This window comes from Piliocolobus tephrosceles, chromosome 16, assembly GCF_002776525.5.
Source record: "Piliocolobus tephrosceles isolate RC106 chromosome 16, ASM277652v3, whole genome shotgun sequence".
NCBI lineage: Eukaryota > Metazoa > Chordata > Mammalia > Primates > Cercopithecidae > Piliocolobus > Piliocolobus tephrosceles.
Window position 1 is genome coordinate 17366255 of NC_045449.1, and position 23578 is coordinate 17389832.

At 59.2% G+C, this 23578-nt stretch overlaps 1 protein-coding gene across 4 annotated transcripts in view; it reads right to left on the minus strand.

Moving 5' to 3' along the window:
- Window positions 1–1713: 1713 nt before the first annotated feature.
- The window catches only part of PEMT (phosphatidylethanolamine N-methyltransferase), a 94644-nt gene continuing 72779 nt past the window's right edge, over window positions 1714–23578 (minus strand). For 3 of the 4 annotated variants that reach the window (XM_023191753.2, XM_023191755.1, XM_023191756.2), the window contains exons 3-7: window positions 18322–18437; window positions 8568–8713; window positions 5548–5659; window positions 2370–2444; window positions 1714–1998 (exon numbers count right to left, since the gene is read on the minus strand). In XM_023191753.2, the coding sequence (XP_023047521.1) occupies window positions 1941–1998; window positions 2370–2444; window positions 5548–5659; window positions 8568–8713; window positions 18322–18437 (507 nt within the window). In that variant the 3' untranslated portion in view covers window positions 1714–1940. Of the gene's footprint in view, window positions 1999–2369; window positions 2445–3295; window positions 3334–4018; window positions 4021–5547; window positions 5660–8567; window positions 8714–18321; window positions 18438–23578 lie in introns of those variants that run through there. The other variant, XM_023191757.2, reaches the window with a different exon arrangement.

Here is a 23578-nt window from a genome sequence, read left to right on the forward strand (position 1 = left end):
ACAGCTGGGTGCTGAGTAAGTGGTACCTAAAAATAAAGCCCCCAGCAGGGGCTGGGACTGACGGGGAGCAGGGAACTGCACAGGAACATGAACAGTGCTCAGCTGAGCCTTTCTGGCACCTCCCGTCCGTGGCCCGGATCCCAGGCTGAGCATCCTGGCTGGTGAGACGGGGAAGGAGGCCCAGAGAGAGAAGGAACCGACACAGTTGAGGGATGGAGGGGCTCTGTGGCCCAGACCCTGAGGGCCACCTGCCTGGGCTGTGGGGCCTGGTCAACTGGGCACCTGGGATTGTGAAGACACAGGTGAGGGTCAGCCTTGCCCAGCAGCCCTGGCACCATCATCCTCTGTACCTCCACATGCAGAGTGGGAAGTTGGGGAATCTGCCTAGGGCCAGGGGCGAGGGGGCTGGGGCTGGGGCAAGAGGAGTTCAGGGCTGGCAGCCCTGCCTTCACCGTGTGCTCTGGGGGCCAAGAGGCCGTGTGATGAAAGGGTCAGGTTCACTCCTCACAAGCCCTGTGGCTTCTGACAGCTCTGGCCTGGGGACTCCTGTGCTGGGGGGTGAGTCTCCTTGCACCCACCTCCAGCCCTCCCAGGAGAGGGCCAGGCTTGCCTAGAGGGCTCAGGAATGCAGCCCCGGAGCCCATCTTGGCGGTGTGAGCAGGAAGATCCTGGACCGAGGGCGCTTTGTAAATGTCCATTCAGGCCATGGCTTTGCAGCCCTGAGTGAAAGTAATGTCAAGGGAAAGCCGGCCGTCGGTCACTGTCCCTGAGCTTGATTGAGGACCCCGGAGCTGGAGGAGGGCAGTGATCAGCCTGAGGTCACAGGTGGAAGAGGAGCGGAGCTGGAACAGGTGGAGGCCTCTCCCTGCAGAACCCTGATCCCCACATGGCCTCTGGGAGCCCCTGACTGGCCTTCGGGGCTCACAGACCCTGAGGGATAATGTTGACCAAAGCTGAAGGACTGAGGGCCTCTGGCACCCCCAGGAGAATCACCCCAAAGCCCACCAAGCTTAGAAGTCCCCAACCTGCCCCAGTCAGGGGGCCTGGTGTCCTGGGGACTGAGGGGTGACCCTGCCACCAGCAGCAGAACTGGAATGAAAACAGGAAGTGGCGGCATGGGTGCCAGGAGAAGGGAGGAAGGGTGTCCTCTCTGCCCACCTGGGGAGCCCCAGTGGCAATGCCCGAGCCTACACTCCTGGTCACTGTCTCCGGCTTCCCCCACATGAGGCTTATCCTTGCAGGGCCCACCTCCGCCCTACACAGACACATAGGGCGCCCAGCGTGTGTCCAGATGCTGGTCAGCACAAGGCCATTCATTTAGGAATGACAGTGTCATCTGCCCAGCTAGACTGGGGTGGCCAAGGACAACGTGATCACACCTCTCCACCCTCACGCTGACAGACACGGGGCTGGATCCTCCAAGGGAAGAGGCAGCAGAGTGGCTGTCTTGGGTGTGCTGGGGGGGGGGGTATGGGGGCAGGTGACACAAGACACCAAGTCCCCGGGGGGGAAACCATGGCCCTGGCCAGGTGAGCCCCTGATGCCTCTTAAGTACCTCCTTTGGAGGCCTGGAGAGAGGTGTCTACCTCCCAGCTCTGAGATTTCAGAGAGAGAAAGGCTGGGGCCAGCCTGGCCCGGGAGCTATTGGACCTGATGCTCACGCCCCAGGCCTGCTCCTTCTCCACGCAAACAGACAGAGGCTGGAGTAGATGCTGGGGTCAAGGTGCCTTTATTGGTGAATGGGAATGTGTGGGTTGGAGCTCAATGGCCACATGTCGGCATATCCAGGGTCCCCAAGGCAGCAGGTTCCAAGGCACTGGAGCAGCCCACGCCGGGGGCGAGCCCTGAGCAGCAGGCACCATTCTTGCCCTGCGCAGGGCCTGGCACTTGGGGCAGGCCAGGAGGCCGGCCAGGCCTTCAGCAAAGCTGTTGCAGCTCAGTCAGCTCCTCCTGTGGGGCCCGGAGGCTTTCTGCCGGTAGATCTCAGCGGTGAAGGGCCTGCCGGGCAGCGGGGAGAGGCTTCAGTCAGCAGATCCTGGGAGTGACCCACTGCCCACACCAGAGCCCTGCCTCCACCAGCTTGAGAGTGTCCCAGTGGGACCAGGATCCCCTTCATCCCCCAGAGCCGCTGGGGTGGCACTGACTTGGAGCCTTCAGAGAGCAGGACGGAGGGGAGAGGGGCCAGGTGCCTGCTGGGTCCTGCAGGCCGCATGGTAAGCTGCTGTGGCCGCTCTGACCTGGGAGCCCTGGAGTGGGCCTGGCTGATGGCAGCCTGTCCTGAGCCTGCCCTGGCCATAAGGAAAGGTTCTAGAAGGAGAGACAGGGCCAGCCGGGCAGCCACGCCCCCACCCGCCGCAGCCCCTACTCACTCTTCATACAGGAGGGCCACCATGTAGGTGAGGGCCACCAGCACCGTCAGGAGCAGGCCCGTGGGGCTGGCGTGCCTGCAGGGAGAGAGGCAGGTTAGGCCTGGCTGGAGCCAGGGTCTCTCAGGGCCACTGCCCTCTTGCCCTGGCTGGCCCTTCCTGCTGTGACCCGGGTCTTCCAGCCGACGCTGGGGCCACTTGGGCTGACCAAGCCCAGGCAGCACTGCCCCTTCCTGAGTGGGGTCCCCATGTTCTCGGTCCTGATCCATTTATCATCATTGTCTGCCTGTCCGTCCTGGCTGAGTTCCCTCAGGGTGGGGCCTGCTCACTCTTTCCGGGTCTCCAGCCCCCAGCCCAGAGCTGGAGACGCAGCCCCAGGCAGAAGAGTCCCAGTGGCTAGGGCTGTTTGTCCCGCACAGGAGGAGGTTCTGGGGCAAAGTGCTCCACTGTCCCCCAGAAACCATGCTCTGAGGAACAAAGGCTGTTTTCTAGAAATGGGTCCAGGGTTCCCCAAAGCCAGTTTGGTCCACTCTGAGCCCCCAGCCCCCAGCCACAGGTGCAGCCCCATAGCCATGCCCTGGGAGGATCTGGCTGTGGGGAAGGGGGCTTAGGAGCTGCTGCCCCACCCAGCCCTCAACACCGAGCCCAGCTTGGGCTCTCCCAGGTGGTGGGACAGCAGCCCTACGCCCAGGATCCCCCTGCTCGCCCCGGCCCAGAGGATGGGAGGCCCCAAGGCAAAGTGTGCAGCAGGCCCAAGGCTGGATGGAGCATCGCCAGGGGCTCTGTGCTGGTGACCAGCTCCTGACCCTGCCACACCAGTGAGCAGCGGCAGCTCGTCAGTGACGGCACCGAGGAGCCCGGGCGCAGCTGCCTCAGGTTTCCAGAAATAGCTGCCGTCAAGCTGTCCCCCAGTCTATTTCTATAGTTACCTCTGATCCCACAGCTCCCGCAGGCAGGCACGGGGCTGCTGCCGGGGAGGAGGGAGGGAGGGAGGGAAAGAGGGAGGGAAGGACTTGCCTGGCAGGCACAGAGGGCGCATGGGCAGGCCTGGGCCAGGGGCTGCACCCTCCTTGGCTGCCTCTGTGCCAAGTTGCCCCCTCCCCAGCCAAACCATCACAAGAACCCCAGGTAGGGCTGGATCAAAGTGAGGGCTGGAGGGCACCTGTGGCCCCTGCGGGGACCCTCTGCCCTGCCCACTGCCTTCCAGCCCTGGACCTCACACTGGTCTGCCTGTCTGGGAGCTGCAGGGGGCAGGGCAGATGTAAGGACAGCAAAGATCCAAGCCCAGGTTCCAGCCCCAGGGTTGGCATCCAGCAGCGACCCCATTGTGGGCACTGAGGGGGACAGGAGCCTGCACAACATGAAGCAGGAGGCCCACCTGTCCCTCACAGTCAGGCCCCCACCTCTGCCATCTGTCCTCTGGCATCGGGCTCACTGCCACATGGCCTGCCGGGGTCCTACATGCCAGGGAGCTCAGACACCTGGAAGGCCCATCTCTGAGGCCCTGGCAGGTGAGAGACAGATGGGCTGTGGGAGGCCTGCGGGGGTCCCTGCTGTGTCAGCGTCTGGCCAGGTAATGGCTCATCTCTAATGAGCTCCTGGACCATTGATGCCATCTCCCAGCACACCGCGTGGCTGATGTCCTTGGAGACGGCTTGTGTGTCCTGAGCCCCAGGGTGACTCTCACTCCAGGGCACAAGGCACTGCTGGGATCACTAAGCCACTGGGGAGGCACCGAAGGTGGGGGGGTCAGGGAGGGATTCTTGCAGGAGGGGACACCTCACGTTGGGTTTGGAAGGACTGACAAGGGGCATAAATGGGAGGGTTCTAGGCGAGGGAACAGCGTGTAAGTGCATACGTGCATGTGTGTGCACACAGAGGAGACAGGGGGCCAGGTGTGTTGGGAACCCTAAGCCTGCAGGGACGACCTGGGTGGGGGCGACTGTTTGAGCCTGGGCTCACCCTGTGGCCCCAGTGGGGGTGCTCCATGGGCCGGTGAGCCTGGGGGCACATAGTCTGGGCCTCAGGAAAGCACTGCCCGAGTCCGGGCAGGGGGCCCAGGCTAGAAGGCAGGTGGGAGGTGGCCCTGGGGACTGCCTGGCCTGGACGCGGGATGGGTCCCAGCCAGACCCACAGCCCCCCCTTCTAGCTTGTGCTGTCTCCAACCCCAGCGGCTACGGTCCCAGCCGCTGAGGGCGGGGAGCCAGGAGGCAACATCTTGCTCTTGACATTCACCGTTTACAATTCACTCCTTTGGGATCCTTTGGCCCCTCAGGTCCTGAGGAGAACCTGTAAATTCTAGGCCAGTGGTTTGCAAGCATTAAACAAAAGCAGTGGAACACTGTCTGCCAAAAAATACCTTCTGTGGAAGAAAATGGCTAAACTAGAACTGCCAGGGTGGGGGCTGGGTGTGAAGCCCAGGGCAGCTCCCGCTGTGCCATCCTTGACTGCAGGCCCTCTGACCCCCCTGCGGGAGCACGTCCCCACACCTTGTCAGTGCCTGTACCTGGCTGAGGCCGACAGCACTTCCAGGCTTCCCTCGTGGCATGGGGCCCCCTCTGTGGGAAGGGGTGTCTGCCACATGGGCAGAGGCTATGGGGGCACAGGGAGTTCTGTCAGCTGCAGGTGAGGTGGGCCCTGGTGGCTCTGGCTGCCCCCTCCTGCAGGGAACATGGCTCGGGTGGTCCCAGCCCTGATGTCCCAGCACAGGGGTCCGCAAACTACAGCCTACGGGCCAAGAACACCTGTTAAATTTTTAAACAGTTAAAAGCAAAAGGATCAAAAGAATGTTTCATGACATGTGAAAATGATCTGAAATTTAGGCTTCAATGTCTGTAAGTGGAGCTGTGCTGGCGCCAAACACGCGCATCCGTTTTCCTGCATCCGCAGCTGTTTTGCGCGGCAGGACCAGGGCTGAGCGGCTGTGACCTGCCTGCGGCCTTTGAACCTCCACACTCCAGCCCTCTTGGAGAAGCTGGCCACCCTGTTCTGGGATGTGCTTTCTGTTACCATAGATAAGACGCTTCTGAGAAAGGGAGAACCAGGGCGCCCCAGGCCCCCGCAAATGACACGTTCTTCCTTTCTCTCTCTCCAGGGGCCCTGGCCCCCGCGTCCTGAGCTGCACCAGCTCCTCCCCGGGAGGTGGCCAGCAGGGCAGAGGGGCAGCAAGCCTGGTACTCACATGATGGCCCAGCCCAGGTAGTTGGCTGTGCTTCCCCAGTACATGGGGTTGTCCAGGATGTTGAAGGGGAACACGGTCACTCTCGCCTCCTTGAGGATCCCGAAGTAATCACCTGTGGATGAGGCAAGGCAGGGTCCCTCGGCTATTCATCAGCCCTGGCCACACCATCACTGAGGAAGGCCCCACAGCGGGCTGTGGCGGGACCTGCAGGTGAGACAGGGCCCTGCACTCCAGAAGGCTCCAGGGGATTCAAACAATGGACAGAGTCAGAGGGACCCACCAGGCACGCAGACAGCAGAAGGCGTGGGGCCCAAGGACTGAGGTGCTGAGCACCGCCCCTGCCCCACTGTGCACTCTGACCCAGCCACGCTGGCCTTCCTCTTCTTCCAGGCTCGCACACGCTGTTCCCTCCCCTGTGATGCCTTTCCCTGCTCTCTGTACAGAGAGCTCCATTCCTCCTCAGGCCCTTCTCCCTCTGCTCATGGTGCCTCTTTATGCAGACCCTTCCTCTTCCTGACCTACCTCCCACTCTGCCTCACTCTGGTGAGTTCCTCTCCCTCTGGGGGCCTCAGCTGGTTGCTAAGGGCTGCTCTGCTCCACGCCCCCAGCTGCATGGCCCTGGCACCAGGGCCCGGCCACGGCACGCCTCCTGTCGCTCTGGGAGGTCAGCCCTGGTATTACTGTCTTCCCACCCAGCTGCCCAGAGGAGCTAGACCCAGTGGAGAGAGGGTGACTATTGGACAGCCTGTTCCAGACAGGCCAGCCATGCACCCGTCAGCCACACGGCCACAAGGCATCCCCCGGCAGGACTGCTCTGAGCCATAAGCAGTGGCCGGTGTCACAGTCACAGAGTCTGTCCCAGGCCTACAGAGGACGATCCCACTGGACACAGAGTAACCGCTCCATAAAGGGTGCGGCTTTGTTCCTCCCAGCCTTCTGTCCCCAGAAACCCCTAATTTGTCTCTCCTCCAGGAGGACAATGGAGCTTCATCCGAGGCGGAAAGTAGGGCAGCTGCCTGACAATGGGCAGCACAGGCAGGAGGGGTCCAGGAGCTGCGTCACTGTCTGGGGACACGGGGCAGGGCCCAGGACCACTGGGAAGTTCTTTCTTCCCAGGAAGCAGGAAGTGGGGCAGCAGGGTGTGGGTAGATGGCACAGAAACCCAATTCGGGCTGAGTCACAGTGGGAAGTGACCACCTTTGCCTACATCCCGCGCTGCTGGCCCTCGGTGTTTCTAGGCCATGTCTGCTGGCAGGGCCACCAGGAGTCTGTGGCCACTGGTGTTTGTGGGCTCCTTCCCTCCCTCTGACTATCCAGGGCCCTCCAGCTTGTTCTTCCACTGCCGAGGGGCTCCACCCACCATCCTGGCTCTCCCTATGCTGCCTGCAGCCCTCCCTGTCCAGATCCACCCGTGCCCTGACCGCTGGAGGGTCCCGACGCTGGTCTCCCACAGGACCTGACTGCACAGCCCAGAGCCCCGTTCCATGTGGCTCTCACCGCCCTCACATCCTGGAAGGGCCCTCCACAGCTCCTGAGCCCCACCGCTGATCCTGGCTCCATCAGTCCAACCTCTTCCTTGCTGGGACACCCTCTGTGGCTCCTACCTCTCTGGGGATGGAGCCTCAACCCCCTGCATGGCCTTCAAGCCCTCGGCTCACCCTCCAGCACCTGTACGGCACCTGTACGGCCAGTCCAGCTGCTCCCCCACCTCCAGCCGCCCACCACTCTGCCCTCAGCCTCCCTCTCCTTGCACCAAGGCCTTTTCCTCTTTCTACCTGCCCACACCTGCCCCTGCCTGGCAGATCCAGACACTGCTGGCTGCTGCCCCCCTTCCTAGACCAAACTCCCTACGGCTCCTGCCTGAGCAGGAAGCACTGAACCACCTGTGGGTGCCCCCGACAGTCCCAGAGAGGCCTGGTCATGGGCGATCCAGAATGCTGCACCCACAGATGCCACTTCCTCCCTCGGACGACCCCTGCTGCCGAGCACAGGCTCCTTGAGAACTTGGAGTGCCCTGTGAGAGCCCACAGTGCCCTGGGGGCTGGGCCCAAGAAGCTGCAGCCAGCATCTAATGATGGGGGTGGCAGGCGGGCCCGGGAGCTCCTCAGGACACTGTTGGTCCCAGGAGGCCACTGAGGCCACTGAAGCTGAGTGACCTGCCAAGCTCCTGCACCGGCCAGGGCTGATGGGGAGGAAGACGTGGGTCTTCCCACCCATGACGGAGAGTGGGCAACGCCCCGCTGGGCCAACTCCCTGCTCACTGTCCCCTTGGACGGGGGCTGCCTTCTTCTCTCCTTCCAGGTTCTGAAGGCCCCCTCTTGTCCCCCACCCCTGCCCCCATCTCCCCTCCCACCCCCACCCCTACTGCCTTTCCCATGGCTGCTTTTCTTTCCCAGCTTCCAAGGAGCTGGAAGTTGCTGCCATCATGAGAGTCACTGGTGGGCGTCTGGCCAGGCCAGCACTGGGCTCACAGCCTGAAAGCACCTCAGCCACAGGCAGAGGGGAATGGAGAAGGGATAAGGTGCCTCCACCCCTCATCTCTCCCCAGACCTATGATAGCCCTGCCTGCGGCCAAACACAGCACAAACCACAAGCCTGCTGGGCCTGAGAGCCACACGTGGCGGGAGCTGCCGGGGAGGTGGCTGACTCACCACCACCTCAGGCTTCTGTGCAATAGGGCCTGAGAGCCTTCTGCGAGAGGGAGCTGGTGTGGAGCTGGACTCAAGGAGTCACAGAACAGGTGTCGAGTGCATCTTCATTAGCTGGGGAGAAGCAGCAGGAGCTGTCTTCACTCCCCACGAGGCAGCTGCTCAGCACCCTGGGGTAAGAGTTGCTGTTGGAGCCCAGCCTCCTGTTGTAACCATGGACAAGCCAGACCTGGAGGGAAGACGCCCTGATGGAGCAGGGCCCCCAGCACTCCCACTGATGTCACAGACGGCAGGACCGCAGCCACCTGGCCTTGCTCCTCCCTAGGGCTCCAGTGGGCCTGCTCAGGGTCACCCCAGCCCTCAGGGTCTTACCTAGGAAGGTTCCAGCGAACCCCAGTGCAAAGAAGCTGGAGAGCACGAGCACAACGCCCAGTCCCAGGAGCGCAAGGCCCAAGCCGTAGGCCGCGGGGGTGTCCAGGCTATCCATCTTGGGCTGGCTCACCATGGCCTGCGTGAAGCTGCGGGCAGGGGATGGAGAGGGAGGAAGTCATGGCCCAGAAGGAGGCCGACCTCACCTTCTCGCCCTCTCCCCAGGGAACCTCAGAGAGCAGCCAGCCCAGGGCTGCCAGGCCAGGCAGGCAGCAGGTGGGGTCCGGTCCACCCGGGAGAGGGCGTGACAGCAACAGGGAGGGGCCCAGGCCTGCCAGATATTTAAATTTTTTCAAGAGAAGCCAGAAGTCCTGACTCATATGTGAACTGTCCTAATTTTCAGAAATAGACAATTCATGAAAACCACTGCAGACCCTGCATGTGAGCAGGCTGGATTCAGCCCAAAGGCCACCAGCTTGCAAACTCTCATCCTGTCCGATGAGCAACGCATACTATGGAGAAAAGTGAGGCTCAGAAAAGACACAGGTGCCAGGTTGCAGGGCAGGCCCAGGTGTCCCATTCTCCAATAAGACTCAGTGCCCTGAGGCCTGGGGCGTGCTCTGTGCTGGGGATTCCACTTCCACAGGCCCTGCAGGTCTGGCCACATCCTGGGTGGCTTGACTTGCATTTAAAGGCACTTTGGGGGCCCTTTATGTCCTCCTCTACAGCTGAATTCCCCCACCAGGCTCCCTTTGGGGCCAAACCACTGAAGGCCTTGTTAAAAGATAGTGGGGGCTGGGGGTGGTGGCTCATGCCTGTAATCCCAGCACTTTGGGAGGCCGAGACCTGTGGATCACCTGAGGTCAGGAGTTCAAGACCAGCCTGGCCAATATGGTGAAACCCTGTCTCTACCAAAAATACAAAAATTAGCTGGGCGTGGTGGTGGGCACCTGGAATCCCAGCTACTCGGGAGGCTGGGGCACAAGAATCGCTTGAATCTGGGAGGCAGTTTGCATATCACTGCACTCCAGCCTGGGCAATAGAGCGAGATTCAGTCTCAAAAGAAAAAAGAAAAAAAAAAAAAAAGGAAGTAGCATGACCAAAAGGGGGTGACTATGATAGCAGTGGGTCTAGAGGCTCAGGTTCTCCAGTTGGCTCCAGAGGACTGAGGGCCTGGTGCAGGGAGGACACAGGGGCTAGGTATGTGCTGACACACCCCGGCCTCACCACAGGGGAGCGGGCGCTGGTGGGAAGGGGGCCCTGGGTGCTAGATGAGAGGCACACTCACAGGAAAGGCTGTGTGTGGGAGCACAGATACGTGTGGCCAGACGTGCACTTCCCGTGCTCGCAATCGTCACAACACAGAAGAGACACGGAGATCTGCTGCCTCACGCAGGGCAGCGTCTTTTACGCTCAGTCTGGACGGCATCTCCCAGCAGGGCCAGCTCACCAGCCACCCACCCACCCACCCATCCTTCCTCCATCAGTCCATCCTCTGTGCACCCACACATCCATCCACCTGTCCATCTATCCATCCCTCCATCCATCCATGTATCCTCTGTCTGCCCACACAACCATCCATCCATCCACCATGAAGTATCTTTGCCAGGCTCTTTCAAGCAGATTGAAGGCCCCATCTTCATCCACCCATTCCATTCATTGGTGAATTCAGATTGCTGTGACCCTCCTTCTGCTGAGCTACGGACACACAGGCTTGTCTTTATGCCTCCCTGGAACTCCTTCCTCCAGCTGGACTGGGAGCTCTTGGGGAACAGAAGCTGCTCCTCCTTCCCTGCATGTCCCCCCGGCACTTGGCCCGGGCCACAGAACGGACATTTAGTGCATATTCATCGACTGGAGAGAAGCAGCAGCTGCTCCTTCCTCCTCCTCCCATCCCCCAGAGCAGAGAAGGAGCCAGGGCAAAAGGGAAAAGGGCCTGTAGACAAAGCCACCAGGACCCGGTGTCAGAGGTGGGCACACCGACCTGTCAAACAGCGGCATTCCGGTGTCAGGGCAAACCCACTGCCGGTCATGCTGCCCACACCCTCAGCTCTCCACCCACCAGCGCCCTGCCCTGATCCTGCTGCTGCCTGGGCTCAGGGTCACCCCGCAGCTCCAGGCCAAGCCCTCTGAGATTGGCTCAGGGTCATGGGCTGCCATGGAGTAAGGTGGCCACACGCACACCCAGTGTGGTGCCACGATCCAGGCACACCTTCTCCCCTACCTGGCACCCTCCACTCTCCTGCCTGCAGATGGTGGAGTGGGAGGGAAAGGAAGGGTGCCGGCGCCGCTCAGGAGCATGGCTCCCCTGCAAGCATCTGGCTCCTTGGCTGCCACTGCAGTGGGGACTAGAAAACAGACGGGGGTGGGGAGGGGTGAACAGGGGAGAGCATTCCAGAAAGCGGAAACAGCAGGGAGCTGTGCCTTAGAGTCTGGGGCAGGGCATGGAGCAGGGAAGGCTTGACAGAGCCCGCCAGGTGCAGGCCTCGGCCCAGCAGGGTTTGGAATGCACTCTGCCTGCTGTGGAAAATGCAGAACCAGGGAGACCCATCCCGTGCTGCAATAGGGGGAGGGCGAGGAGGCCAGGCCTGAGGACACGGGAGGGTCACTCTGGAGGGAGACCCTGTCGCTCTTACCCCTTCCTGCGGAGACCCGAGCCAGGGCCTGGGTCCACACCCCATGCTCAGGGTTCCTCTGCCAGAATTCATCCGCATCACACAAGCAGGCAGCAGATGAAAGGGAACTCCCTCCCTCTAGTGCGGCCCAGCCCAAAGCCCAGCGTGTTCAGGGCCCAGCTTCCCTGGGGGCGTGGCTCAGTAGGAAAATCAGATCTGTCTGGAAGCAGATTCCTGATGAAGGGCAGATCTGGGGCCAGGGAGCGGGTGGGAGAGGCCCCAGATCTGCCCCAGACCTGACCCCCAGTCCTCCAGCTGCTCCCCTGCCTATGGCCCCAGTCCTGGGGCCTTTCCTTTCCTTTCTCTGAGATGACAGCCTGGGCTGGCTCCCAGCATAGTGCTCTGTGGGTCATTTGCTCAGTCAGCAGAGGAACTGGGCTGAGCTCCTCCCTGGCGTTCTCACCAAGTGGCCCCTTACCTAGTCAAATACACTCTGATTCTAGAATCCAGGTTTACTGGAATCTCATGGCCCCGATTAGGCAATCGACAGTGTTCTAGCTCCTCCATTAAGCCAGGAAAGCACAGTCCGTCCATTCCACAGGGAAAATTAGTGGATGGATGAGTAGCTCTGTGACCACAAGCTCCCTAACAGAATGAGGTAATAGGACGCAATTTCCCTTAGAAGTATTCCGCACTGGGGGTGGGGAACGGAGATTCATTCATTTGCCTTGGGTTCTATTTTTAAGACCTGGATTGAACCTTCAGTCATTAATATGATTTGAGGCTGTCTGCACTCTGCTCCCATAAAATCCCGGAAACCCTGGGGTGGAGGTGGGGAGGGGGCATCGCTGCCCTCAGGGTCCCCACCCTGCCCCCGGCTGGGAGTCCTGGGCTACACACCAGGCCACAGGCACATGGCCCCACCCGGGACAGGCCTGTCCCGTTTCTGTCTGCAGCCGACCAGAAACACATCCCTGACTTTGATCATCCTGGGGTGTCTCTGCAACGTCGTCCACATCCACGTGTGGCCTGAGTGCCGTGTATTCCACATCCTTCACCCGGGCTTGGAGTGACTCGCTCTTTCCACTCCGTCTCAGCTACATGACGCTAGCCATGAAATGAGTCGTCTGATGGGCTCATTTCTTTTCCAAGGCATATTAAAATAAGCATGTAACTACTCGAACAAAAAAATGTTCAGCTATGCAACCCCCGAAACCATCAAGGGGCTTGAATTCCGGGCTTTGACGTTGCACTAATTCTGAGCATTTGAATAACACGTCACCTTTCCAAAGTGTTTCCAAAACCCATCAATAGCTGAGAGAGAGTCTGTCTTGTTTTACCAACACGGAAACAGATGGTAGAAAGCAGGAGGGGCAGGACGGCTCTCCTGCCTCCTCACGACCTGTAAACAGTGGGACAGGCTCAAGCCTCACGGGCAGGCCAAGGACAACAGGCAGCAGTATCCCAGCACCCCTAGCACCTGGGAATCCTGGGCTGACACCCATTCTCCTTCCAGACTTCCTGGTGGTGTGTGCTTTGGGGATGGGGAGGGTGCCTCTTCCCTCCTTCCCAGCTGCAGCCCCTCAGGTGCTGGCCTGGCCTGGTCTACCAGGGCCTGGACCCCACTCTTGCTGAACTGCAGCCGCTTTCCCTCCTTCCTTCCCAGCAGCTGGGGCCCTTTGTGCCCAGGTTCCCTGCCCTAAGTGCCCCTCCCACCCCTTACTCTCCAGCTGCCTGCATGGATCCTGCCCAATCGCTACTCCAGGCCCCTGCCCTGAGGGAATCACTCTGGTGAAGGGATTTCACAAATAGAATTCAGGTCCTGATCAGTTGGCCTTGAGTTAATCCAAAGGGAGGTGACCCTGGGTAGGCCTTTCCAAAAGGGTCTAGAAGCCAAAGAGACCCAAAGCCAAAGCTGCAGAGCTGCCTGCTGTGCTGCGGGGAGGCCACCAGGAGCTGGGCCTCAAGGACCCGCATCCTGCCAGCAACCTGAAAGCGTGGAGGACCCCGCCTCGGGTGAGCTCACACCCAGCAGGCACCTTGATTCCAGAGACCCCGCCCCCCATCCAGCCTCCTGGCCACAGAAACTGTCACATAGTATGTTTGAGTGGTTTAAGCCGCTAAGTTTGTGGGAATTTGTTACACAGCAGAAGGAAACTAATACACTTGGCTTCCCAGTGACAGACTCTTTAAAAATTCTGGCCTGTTCTGCCCAGACGGCAGGAGTCGCTCTTTTCTGCCGTGGAACGCTGCACGCGCCCAGCCCTCCATCACTCCATCGGAAGCAAACTGTCCCATCGGCTCCATGCCCTCCCTCCTTCATGCACCCACTAGACCCCTGGCCTGTCCTGACCACATCCTGGAGCAGGTCTAGCCAGGCACTGGGATGCATGCAGCAGTGACCAGGACACGTGGTCACTGGGACAGAGGGCCACGTGTGCCAGCCTCCTCCAGGGCCATAGTCCCCAAGGGCCTGGCCTCAGAATCATCAGGGAGTTTTTGAAAACAGACTTCCCTGGGGGAGAGGGGCTCTGGGGTGACTCTGGTGTCCCACAGGGTTGCACCTGCCCGGTGGCCTCTAGTATACAGAATGCTGAGGTGTGTCCCCACCTGCCCTGCCCCTGCTACCCAGCCTGTGAGTGGGGGCCGCCCTCTCCCAGGACTCACGGGCCCCACCCAGCCATCTGAAGAGCCAGCTCACTCCTCCAGGCCTTGGTCACGACGCTTCTTCAGCCAGGGCTCTGCCTGCACCCCACCCACCCAGACCACCTCTCAGAGATCACCCTGCCCCTCCAGTTGCCTCCTTGCCCAGCCTGGGAGCACCTCCAGGTCGAGGAAGATTCCTGATTGACAGCCACACTCTGAGGCCAGGATGCAGCTTCTCAGCCCGGCTGTGCCCGCCACACCAGAGCACACAGGAGCTTCTCCCCTCAGAAGACCCAGAGGGAGCCCTGGAAGACTCCAGACAATTCCGATGTACACTGGAATACAGTTCCATCCTGTGACCGGTGAACAACACCAGGAGCTCGCTGATGCTCTAACAAGCTCGGCTGTCTCCTCCCACAGCCAGGAGGGAGGAGGGGCCGCAGCCCAGTCCTGTGAAGCCCAGTCGGGCCCTGCCTGGCCATCCACGCCTCGCCCGCCCCTGTGGGCTTTCTCGAGACCAGCCCTGTGGCTCATCAGAGGGTAGCGCTCCAGCCAAGGCTGGCCAAGTTCAGTTGTGCGGCGGGCAGCTCAGGCAAAGAACTTCAACAAGTGCCCTGGAGTCCATCAGCCTTCCTCCCCATCCACAGTCCGCAGCCAGAGCAAATAGGTCTATGCTAATGGCCCCCTCGGGACTGGATGGACCACATCTGCTTCCAGATCGCAGTGGCTCATCCTGCCCCAGGCCTCCCCTGACCACCTCTGGATGCACCGCTGGTGCGGACCTGCTAACACAGTGGCCTGCTCTCCCCTGGGACCTGCTGGCAGGTCAGCTGCTGGTGGCCTCTCGGACATCCCGGCCATGATCCAGGCTTGGCTCAAGCACATGCCTGTGTTCTCCGCCCACCACCCGACTTCTGCTGGGTACAGAGGCTTTTGAGCACAGCCTGGACCCCACGAAGCTTGCCATCTCCCATGGAGAAAGATGCCACACCCCAAAGGTCCAGAACAGGCACGCCCATGAGGACAGAAAGCAGATGAGTGCTGCCAGGAGCTGGGGGGCGGGAGGTGACTGCTCCAGGTGTATAGGGTGAAGAAAAAGCTCCAAAACTAGTCAGGAGGAAGGACTGCACGACATCGGGAAGCTGCTAAATGTCACTGAACTGTAAAGCTTAAAATGGTTCAAGCGGCTAATTTTATGTTATGTCTATTCTACTGCACAAAAAAGAATACCCACCTCTAGGCAGCCACTGAAGCGATGCGTGCACGGAAAGGGTGTGGGGGTGTGGGGGGTGCAGGAGCTGGTCCTGAGGGTCCTGTCAGAGCCTGGCCCCAGAGCCCGGTCCAGGAGCCCCAGCACCTACCACCTGTGTGCCTCACTGGCAGGTGTGGGCAGGAAGGATGGGTCAGCAGTGCGTGCAGCAGGGGCACGGCAGGACAGGGTGTAGACAGGGGCCTGGAGGGGAAGGACAGTGGGGAGAGAGTAAGGACCACGGCACGCCTCTGCCTTTCAACCCAAAAGGTGAGAGTGGAAAAGCAGTCCTGCAGCAGCCCAGGACATCCTTTCTCTCCTCCCCAAAATCCAGGAGTGGCTAGTCCAACCGAAAGTCATGGCCCTGTTGGCCAGGCAGACGCCAGGTGAGGCCAACACTGATATGAGAGGTCTGGAGAGGAGGGAAAGCTGGGAGCCACCATCTGTAACAAGCTGACTTCCTCCAGCTACCCCAGGAGGACTCCCAGGGCCTGGGATCCAAGAACAAACCAGACAGTGCTTTGCTGCTGTCTATATGCCTGGAGCTGGGCTGTGAGTAGGCCTGTCCCCCTGGTCTCCTAGGTACACACAGCACTAGGCTGGGGCCTGGAGGCGGAAGGATGACCCCTGCCAGGGCCCTGTACTCTCTGCCTTGAAAAGTGGTGGATGACGGGGGCAGACCTCCAGGGTCAGGTAGATCACAGACTGTGCTGCTGGACCAGCAGGGAGGTGATGGGGAGCGCTCAAGGAAGCCTCTGGGGTTTCTAGCACAGGATGGGATTGGGCAGGAAGTCAGAACTCAGCAGACTCAGAGCAGCTCCCAGGGGCAGGGTCGGCAGGAGGGGCTCGACCCAGGCAGCTGCCCTGTGGCACTGGCTGGTGTTTCTGGGCAGTCACCTGGCCTGGCCTAGCTGCCCCTGGAGCTGTGAGCGCTGTGGGCTCCAGCCCACTCCTCCTGCTTTGTGCCAGCCCTGATGGTGGTCCCAGCATGCTCTGGGGAACAGGGGTGGTGGAACAGCTCAGCGTGCCAGCCCTGGGCTGAGTCTCAACCCTCTGCAGCCCTCTACCTGTCCTCAGCCTTGCCGCTCCTGTGGGGGGCTCCGAGCTCCAAGTGTTCAGTCGGCCAGCACTAGCCCACGCCCTCCTGGCCACTGGGAGTGCGGATGTCTGGGGGCTGGAAGGCACAGACCCCTGCCTGTCCTGCCAATGAAGCCAGGGCCCCACCCCGGGTAAGGAGGGATACTCTGCCGGTGGCCCAAGAGGCAGCAGGGGTGGGAAAGAGGCCCATCTCCCGTACCCTGATGTCCCACTCCCATAACCCAGCCTGGGTGGTGCCGGCGCCTGCCAGGTTCCTCTGGCCTACATGGATGGAATCTTTTCTCCCTAAGTCACTGCTGATCTGTTCTCAGACGCTGGTCAGTGCTCCCTGAGCTGTAAAACCTCAGACAAACCATTGCTTCTTAACAAGCCTCACTTCCTCCATCTGCACGATGGGATCTTCTCTACCCAGAGGCTACAAATGTGAAAATGTTCCCGGGGCCGGATAGCCTAGGCGCTTGTGAGCACGCAGGCTGTGCAGACCCCAAGGCCCTGAGGCGGTGCCGTGGGCCAAGCCCCTTGCCCTCCAAGGGGTGAAAAGCCCTCTCTGGGGAAGCCTCTTCACATCATTCAACCCAGGGCAGGTGCCAGGGGACCCACCCTCCGAGGACCAAGACCCTGGGATACCCACCCAGGCCTAGGGACAACAGGCAGCCCTGGCCCAAAGCGCCAAGAAGCAAAGCCCAGGAGCCAGGGGTTCAGTGCAGAAGGCTGACCTCAGTAGGACCCTGACCACGCTGCTCACCAACATTCCTGTGGCTAAGCCCACAACAAGGATGGGAAGGCAGCAAGGGTGCCTGGCCACAGACGGGGAAGGCCTGGGCCACCCTCGGTGAGTGTGCAAGGGGCCTGACCACCAGCCAGGCCTGCCCCGGCTCCACACGTGCCGGCATGGAGCATCCGTAGGCCCCTTCCTGTGCGCACCCAGTGCCTTCAGGCCAGGCTGGTCCGAGGAAGATGGGGCCATGGGGAGAGCCAGGCTGCACGCACCCTATCCAAAGGGGCAGCTGTGCCTCGGCCCCAGTGAGTGTTCCATGTGGGGTGTGGTCAGGCACACACAGAGCTTCTGGTCTGTCTCGACAAGTCAAAAATGGGGATTCTCTCTGGTGCAGACAGTTTCCCATTTTTTGAAGCACCACGTGGTCCATGTTTAGTCCATGAGCTGCCATGTGCAACGATTCTCAGGATACGGTGGGAGGTGAGACCCGGGCCCAGAGAGGCGGCAGCTGCCCTGCACAGCCTGCATCCCCAGGTCACCTGCGGCCATCACAGTCCATGCAGGTGGGCCTTGTCTAGCCTGGTGTCTGGGCAGACAAATTCGCTTCTAAGTGCAGTGGGCTGTGCCTCATCACCTAGTTCCAGTTCCTCTTCTCTGACCTTTTCATTTGACAGCAGGAAGGGGCTGTCCCAAGTCCAGAGATGGGCAAAGAAGCTTTCTTTTTTAAAAAAAATTTGAGACGGAGTCTCGCTCTGTTGTCCAGGCTGGAGTGCAATGGCACAATCTCGGCTCACTGCAACCTCCGCCTCCCAGGTTCAAGCAATTCTCCTGCCTCAGCCTCCCAGGTAGCTGGGACTATAGGCGCATGCCACCATGCCCGGCTAATTTTTGTATTTTTAGTAGAGACCAAGTTTCACCATGTTGGCCAGGGTGGTCTTGAACTCCTGACCTCAGGTGATCCACCCACCTTGGCCTCCCAAAGTGCTAGGATTACAGGTGTGAGCCATCGCGCCCGGCCTCAAAGAAGCTTTCTGACGCTGCTTCAAGCCTAACCTGACGAGACAGTCAGGCCTGACCCCTGAAGGCTCCCAACCTGGCATCTACCTTCTGACTGGGCGCTTCCTGGAGGAGACTCCTAAAACAGCATTGGCTGCATGGCAGAGGCTGGGATGTGACCTTGGGGCCACCCAGGCATTGTCCCCTGTCCCCCATTCACATACCCCCATTCCTGAGGTCACTGGGGCTCCTCTGCTGGCCAGAGTCTAAACGACTGGGAAGGGTAGGGTGGCTCACTGTGGGCGGTGGCTCTGAGAGCTGACCCCTGCGTGCTCAGACACAAGGCTCCCGCATGGTGAGGGACAAAGTACCACCAGTAGCGGCCCTCCCGCTAGCCCAGGGGTTGTGGCTCCCCAGTGAGAGGGCTGTGCTTACCAGTGTGAGCGCAGGAAGTTCAAGAGCAGGATGGTGACGCTCAGGGAGTAGCAGGCCAGGTAGGGGGATCCGAAGGCCCTGCTCAGCTTGCGGGTCTTGTGTTCCCATCGTGCAACCTAAACCATGGGCAGAGAACAAGAGTGAGATGTTTGCTGGGGAGACTCCAGGGTGGGGGTGGGGGGCACATGCCTCTCTCTGTTTCCCAGTCTCCAAAGCCCCCATTTTTGAAGAAGAAGAATTACACAGGAGCAACAACCACGTGCACCCAAGCCACCCATTATCTGCCCTAGAGCAAGTTCCACAGGGATTTTCATACTTGCTCTGTTCATCTGGACGGACAAGGTCCTTCTGGAAACAACCCTTCAACCAGACACAGCCATGAGCCCACCAAGAGGCAGAAAGAGAGTCTGGTTGAGAAGATCTGTCCCTGGGCAGATACATGGGGTCTGACCTCAGGCCCTACCTGGGAGCTGCTGAGTGCCTCCCACAGACTCTAAAAGGGCCCCAGCAGAACTGCCAGAGGAGCCCTGGGCTGCAGGAGCACGCGGCCTTCAGAGCACAGGCCCACATTCCCGCTGGGGGCCTCACAAAGCGTCCATCACAGGCGCAAAGCAAAGCAAAGCAAATCCCTCAGCCTCCTCCCTCTGCCCAAGTGCTCTTCCCAAGGCACAGACTTTCAAACAGTGACTTGTAGCCTCAGAATCCTTTTACTTTATTTTTTTCAAACTAATCACATCTGGAATCTCAACATCTAGCCACCAACAGTGGAGAGAAGGGAGCTCTTCCTGCTTCTCTGCTGTTTCCATAGTCCTGAGCTGGTCATCCCCTGGGGCCTGGCCCAGCATTCTGAGGAAGGAACGGAGGGAGAGAAGGGGAGGGGGCAAGGAGGATGCAAAAAGACAAACACTGCAGCCTGGAGTCAGGTGCTGGGCTCTAGGTACGTGAGCAAGTTGCCTGTGGGCCCAGAACAGGCGCCTGTGTGTGCACAGAAAGAGCCTCAGGGGCCTGCTCCCAGCCACCTATCTCCACCCCAGCCCCAGCCAAGACTGCTGCCTGCTCCACTTCCCAAGTGCACCTGCCTTTCCCAGCAGTTGCAGTGGGACAGTGATTAGCAATGATTTCGTCAAGGCCACTGACTCCCAGGAGGTGGCTCCCTAGTGAGTCCTCTGGCCAGCCCTGGCCCCAGTCCTCAGAGCCCCTTGGCAGTGGTAGGCCAGGGAGCAGCGGATGGTGGGGGCGGGGGACACGCCAAAGTTTACAGGAAGGAGAAGTGAAGGAGGTTGCTCCCGGGCCTTCCCCTCAACCAGCTGTTGGCACTGCAGCCAATTCTCCCAGAAGGTAAGAAGGCCCTAGTCCAGGTCTCAGCAGGTGGCCGCTGCTGACTCTGTGGGAAGCTCAAAAGGAGGAAGGAATGCGCGCTGCAGGGGTGAGGGGGCTGCAGTGACTCTGCTGGGAATGTGTGGGTCAGCGGTGGGGGCAGAAGAGAAGCAGCCTGCAGAGAGCGCTGCGGGGGCCCAGGACCACAGCCTGCTTTCTTCTGTTTTGTTCCAATTTTGAGATAAAACTCAAAGTGGTTTTTAGTTGTGCAACCATCACCACGGTTCAAGTCCAGAACATTTCATCACCCCAAGTAGAAACCTCGTCCCCATTGGCAGTCCCTCCCCATCCCCCCTCTGCCAGCCCCTGGCAACCACTCATTGCTTTCTGTCTCTATGGATTCGCCTATTCTGGACGTTTCATATAAACTGAATCACGGTTTTTTTGTGTCTGGCTGCTTTGACTTTATGTAATGTTCTCAAGGTTCGTCGGTGCTACAGCGCATAAATGCACTTCATTCCCTCTTATGGTTGAATACAACTCCAGTATATAAAGATTTTGTCCACCAGTTCAGCAGCTGATGGACACTTGGGTTTTGCGTTAGCAGCATTGTTCACAGTGACCAAAGCCAAAGCCAGGCAACATTCAGGCACTTGCTAGGAACAATCGTGCCCAAGTGTTTTGTGGATGTGTGTTTTCATTGCTCTCAGGTATACACCTAGGAGTGGAATTGCTGGGTCACATGGTAAATCTATTTATTGAAGAGCTGCGAAACTGTTTGCCACAGTGGCTGCCCCATTTTCCAGCCCTACCAGCAACGCATGAAGATTCTAGTTTCTCCACATCCTCCCCAACACCAGTTATTTTCCGTTTTTAAAAATTATAGCCTTCGGAGGGGGGGAGGACGCTGAGCGTGGTGGCTCACACCTATAATCCCAGCACTTTGGGAGGCTGAGGTGGGAGGACTGCTTGAGCTCAGGAGCTCAAGACCAGCCTGGGAGATATAGTGAGACCCTGTTTCTCCAAAAAAAAATTTTAATTAGCCGGAAGATTGCCTGAGCCTAGAAGGTCGAGGCTGCAGTAAGCCAAGATGGCACACCACTGTACCCCAGCCTGAAGACAGAGCAAGACCCTGTCTCAAAAAAAAAAAAGAAAAGAAAAAAAAAATTTTTGTAGCCATCCGAATGGGTGTGAGGTGGCTTTGGTCTGCATTTCCCTAACGATAAAGAAATACCTTTCCGGCCAGCCGCGGTAGCTCACGCCTGTAATCCCAGCACTTTGGGAAGCCAAGGCAGGTGGGTCACAAGGTCAAGAGATCCAGACCATCCTGGCTAACAAGGTGAAACCCCGTCTCTACTAAAAATACAAAAATTAGCCGGGCATGGTGGCATGCATCTATAGTTCCAGTTATTTGGGAGGCTGAAGCAGAAGAATCGCTTGAACCCAGGAGACGGAGGTTGCAGTGAGCCGAGATGGCGCCACTGCACTCCAGCCTGGCAACAAAGCAAGACTCCATCACAAGAAACAAAAGCAAAAACAACAAAAACCTTTCCTTCAAGGGCTCTCTCTGCCATCCTCGGCCTCCCATACAGCACCCCTCCCCCAACAGAGTCAAGCCACACCTGTCCCTTAGCCTCGGAAAGGGCCAATGCTAAATGAGCTTTCAGAACAATCTAACGACAGCAGAAAAGCATCAAGCAAGACTAGCCCATGTGGAAAAGAAAAAGAGGAAACCACGCCTTGCCTCCCAGCGGGCTGGTATTCGATGGGGCTATTATTCCGAGGCAATCGATAAACCAGCAGCCAGCAGGACTCCCAGAACTTCCTTCCCTGCCTGGCAGCACCACCGTGCTCTCTCTGGGAGCCCAGCTGCTCGTTTCATCCAACAATGAGCGGGTGCGGGACGCAGTCGCCTCCCAGGGCCATGCATGGGAGCCCTTAGTGGCAGCAGCGTGGCCCAGCGCTCTGCTGTCACTGGTCCTGGTTTTTGTCTGTCTTCTAGATTTCCAGAATCCTAGAGTGGGGATTCATTTGCCCAACCCTGCACGCCCCTGGCTCAAATTCCCTCTCCCTGGGGCTGCCAGGACCCTCCAGGTAAATGTAAGCTTCAGATAAACAACAAACTGGCCGGGCACAGTGGTTCACGTCTGTAATCCCAGCACTTTGGGAGGCCGAGGCGGGAGGGTCATGAGGTCAGGAGTTTGAGACCAGCCGGGCCAACATGGTGAAACCCCGTCTCTACTAAAAATACAAAAATTAGCTGGGTGCAGTGGCAGGCACCTGTAGTCCCAGCTACTCAGGAGGCTGAGGCAGGAGAATCGCTTGAACCCTGGAGGCAGAAATTGCAGTGAGCCGAGATCGCGCCACTGCACTCCAGCCTGGGCGACAGAGGGAAACTCCGTATCAAACAACAAACAAACAAAAAGCAAACCATGTTTTGGTGTGAGCTGTCCCATGGGACTGCCTTTAATCATAAAACAGTCTGTGCTGTTGACCCGTAACCCTAATGCAACCAGGCCCTGGGTGTGTGTTTGCTCCATTCAGTAGCCCAGCCTCTCCCACACCTTGGCAAGGAGTCCCCAGCTGAGCTCTGGAACACACAGGTCTCCTCCCCAAATGCTGGCTCCCTTTCTTTTCTTTTTTTTGCAAATCTCACCCACAGCCTCTATCCTAGGGCAGAAGAGACAGGCCCAAGGCAAGCGGAGTGGGAGGAAAACGGATGGGGTCGAGACCCAGGACACCATCCTGGCCTTGACGTTCGCCAGAGCCGACAGCACTTCATAGGCAAATCACTCAGCTGTCCACTACCTCAACTGAGTTACCTGCAAAGTACGAAAAACAGGATGGACAGTACCCCCCACCCCGATCCGCAAGCCAGCGTGGTGGGAGGGGCAGAGCAGGTGAGGGATGAAAGGCTCTCGGCCCTGGCATGTGGCCCAGGGCATGTGAGAGCGCCTGTCTCTCCCCCTATTCGTGGCTCAGAGCAGAGACTGGGTCTGATTTCCTTCTGGGTCCCACTCAGATGGGAACCACCGCTGCCCATGCACATGCCTGTGGTGCCTGTCTGGCCTGAGGGGGCAGCTCTGGCCTCCGTCTCCAGGCCAGGACCCATGCTTCTTCCCTGCCCTTTCCAGGGCACTATTCTTGGTGTCCTCGGACTCAGAGGTTGTAACTGGCAGACTAGATGTGTCCTAGTCAAACTCATAGCATGTTTAAAATATTTGGATCAACAATTAAACACTCAGCGTTTTTCACATAAAAGCCAGGGCTTCCCAAATCTTGGCAATGAGCACAGCCTCCCAGCCTGCAGGGCCTCCACCAGTCCAGCTATGCAGTGAGGGCCCAAGAAGCAGGACCCCCTTCTGGGACAAGACCCTTTCCTAGAAACTTCCCATCGGCCTCTCAAATTTCCTGCGCGTCCTTGAAGTGAGGCCGCAGAAAGCAGAGTTTTTTATTTTTGTTTTTGTTTTTAGATGGAGTTTCGTCCTTGTTGCCCAGGCTGGAGTGCGATCTCGGCTCACCACAACCTCCACCTACCGGGTTCAAGCGATTCTCCTGCCTCAGCCTCCCAAGTAGCTGGGATTACAGGCATGCACCACCATGCCCGGCTAATTTTGTATTTTTAGTAGAGACGGGTTTTCTCCATGTTGGCCAGGCTGGTCTCAAACTCCCGACCTCAGGCGATCCGCCTGCCTTGGCCTCTCAAAGTGCTGGGATTACAGGCGTGAGCCACCACACCCAGTGAGGGTAGAGTTTTTTCTGTTTTTGTTTTTGTTTCTGAGACGGAGTCTCGCTCTGTCACCCAGGCTGGAATGCAGTGGTGCAAACTCGGCTCACTGCAAGCTTTGCCTCCTAGGTTCACGCCAGTCTCCTGTCTCAGCCTCCTGAGTAATTGGGACTACAGGCGGCCGCCACCACGCCTGGCTAATTTTTTTTTGTA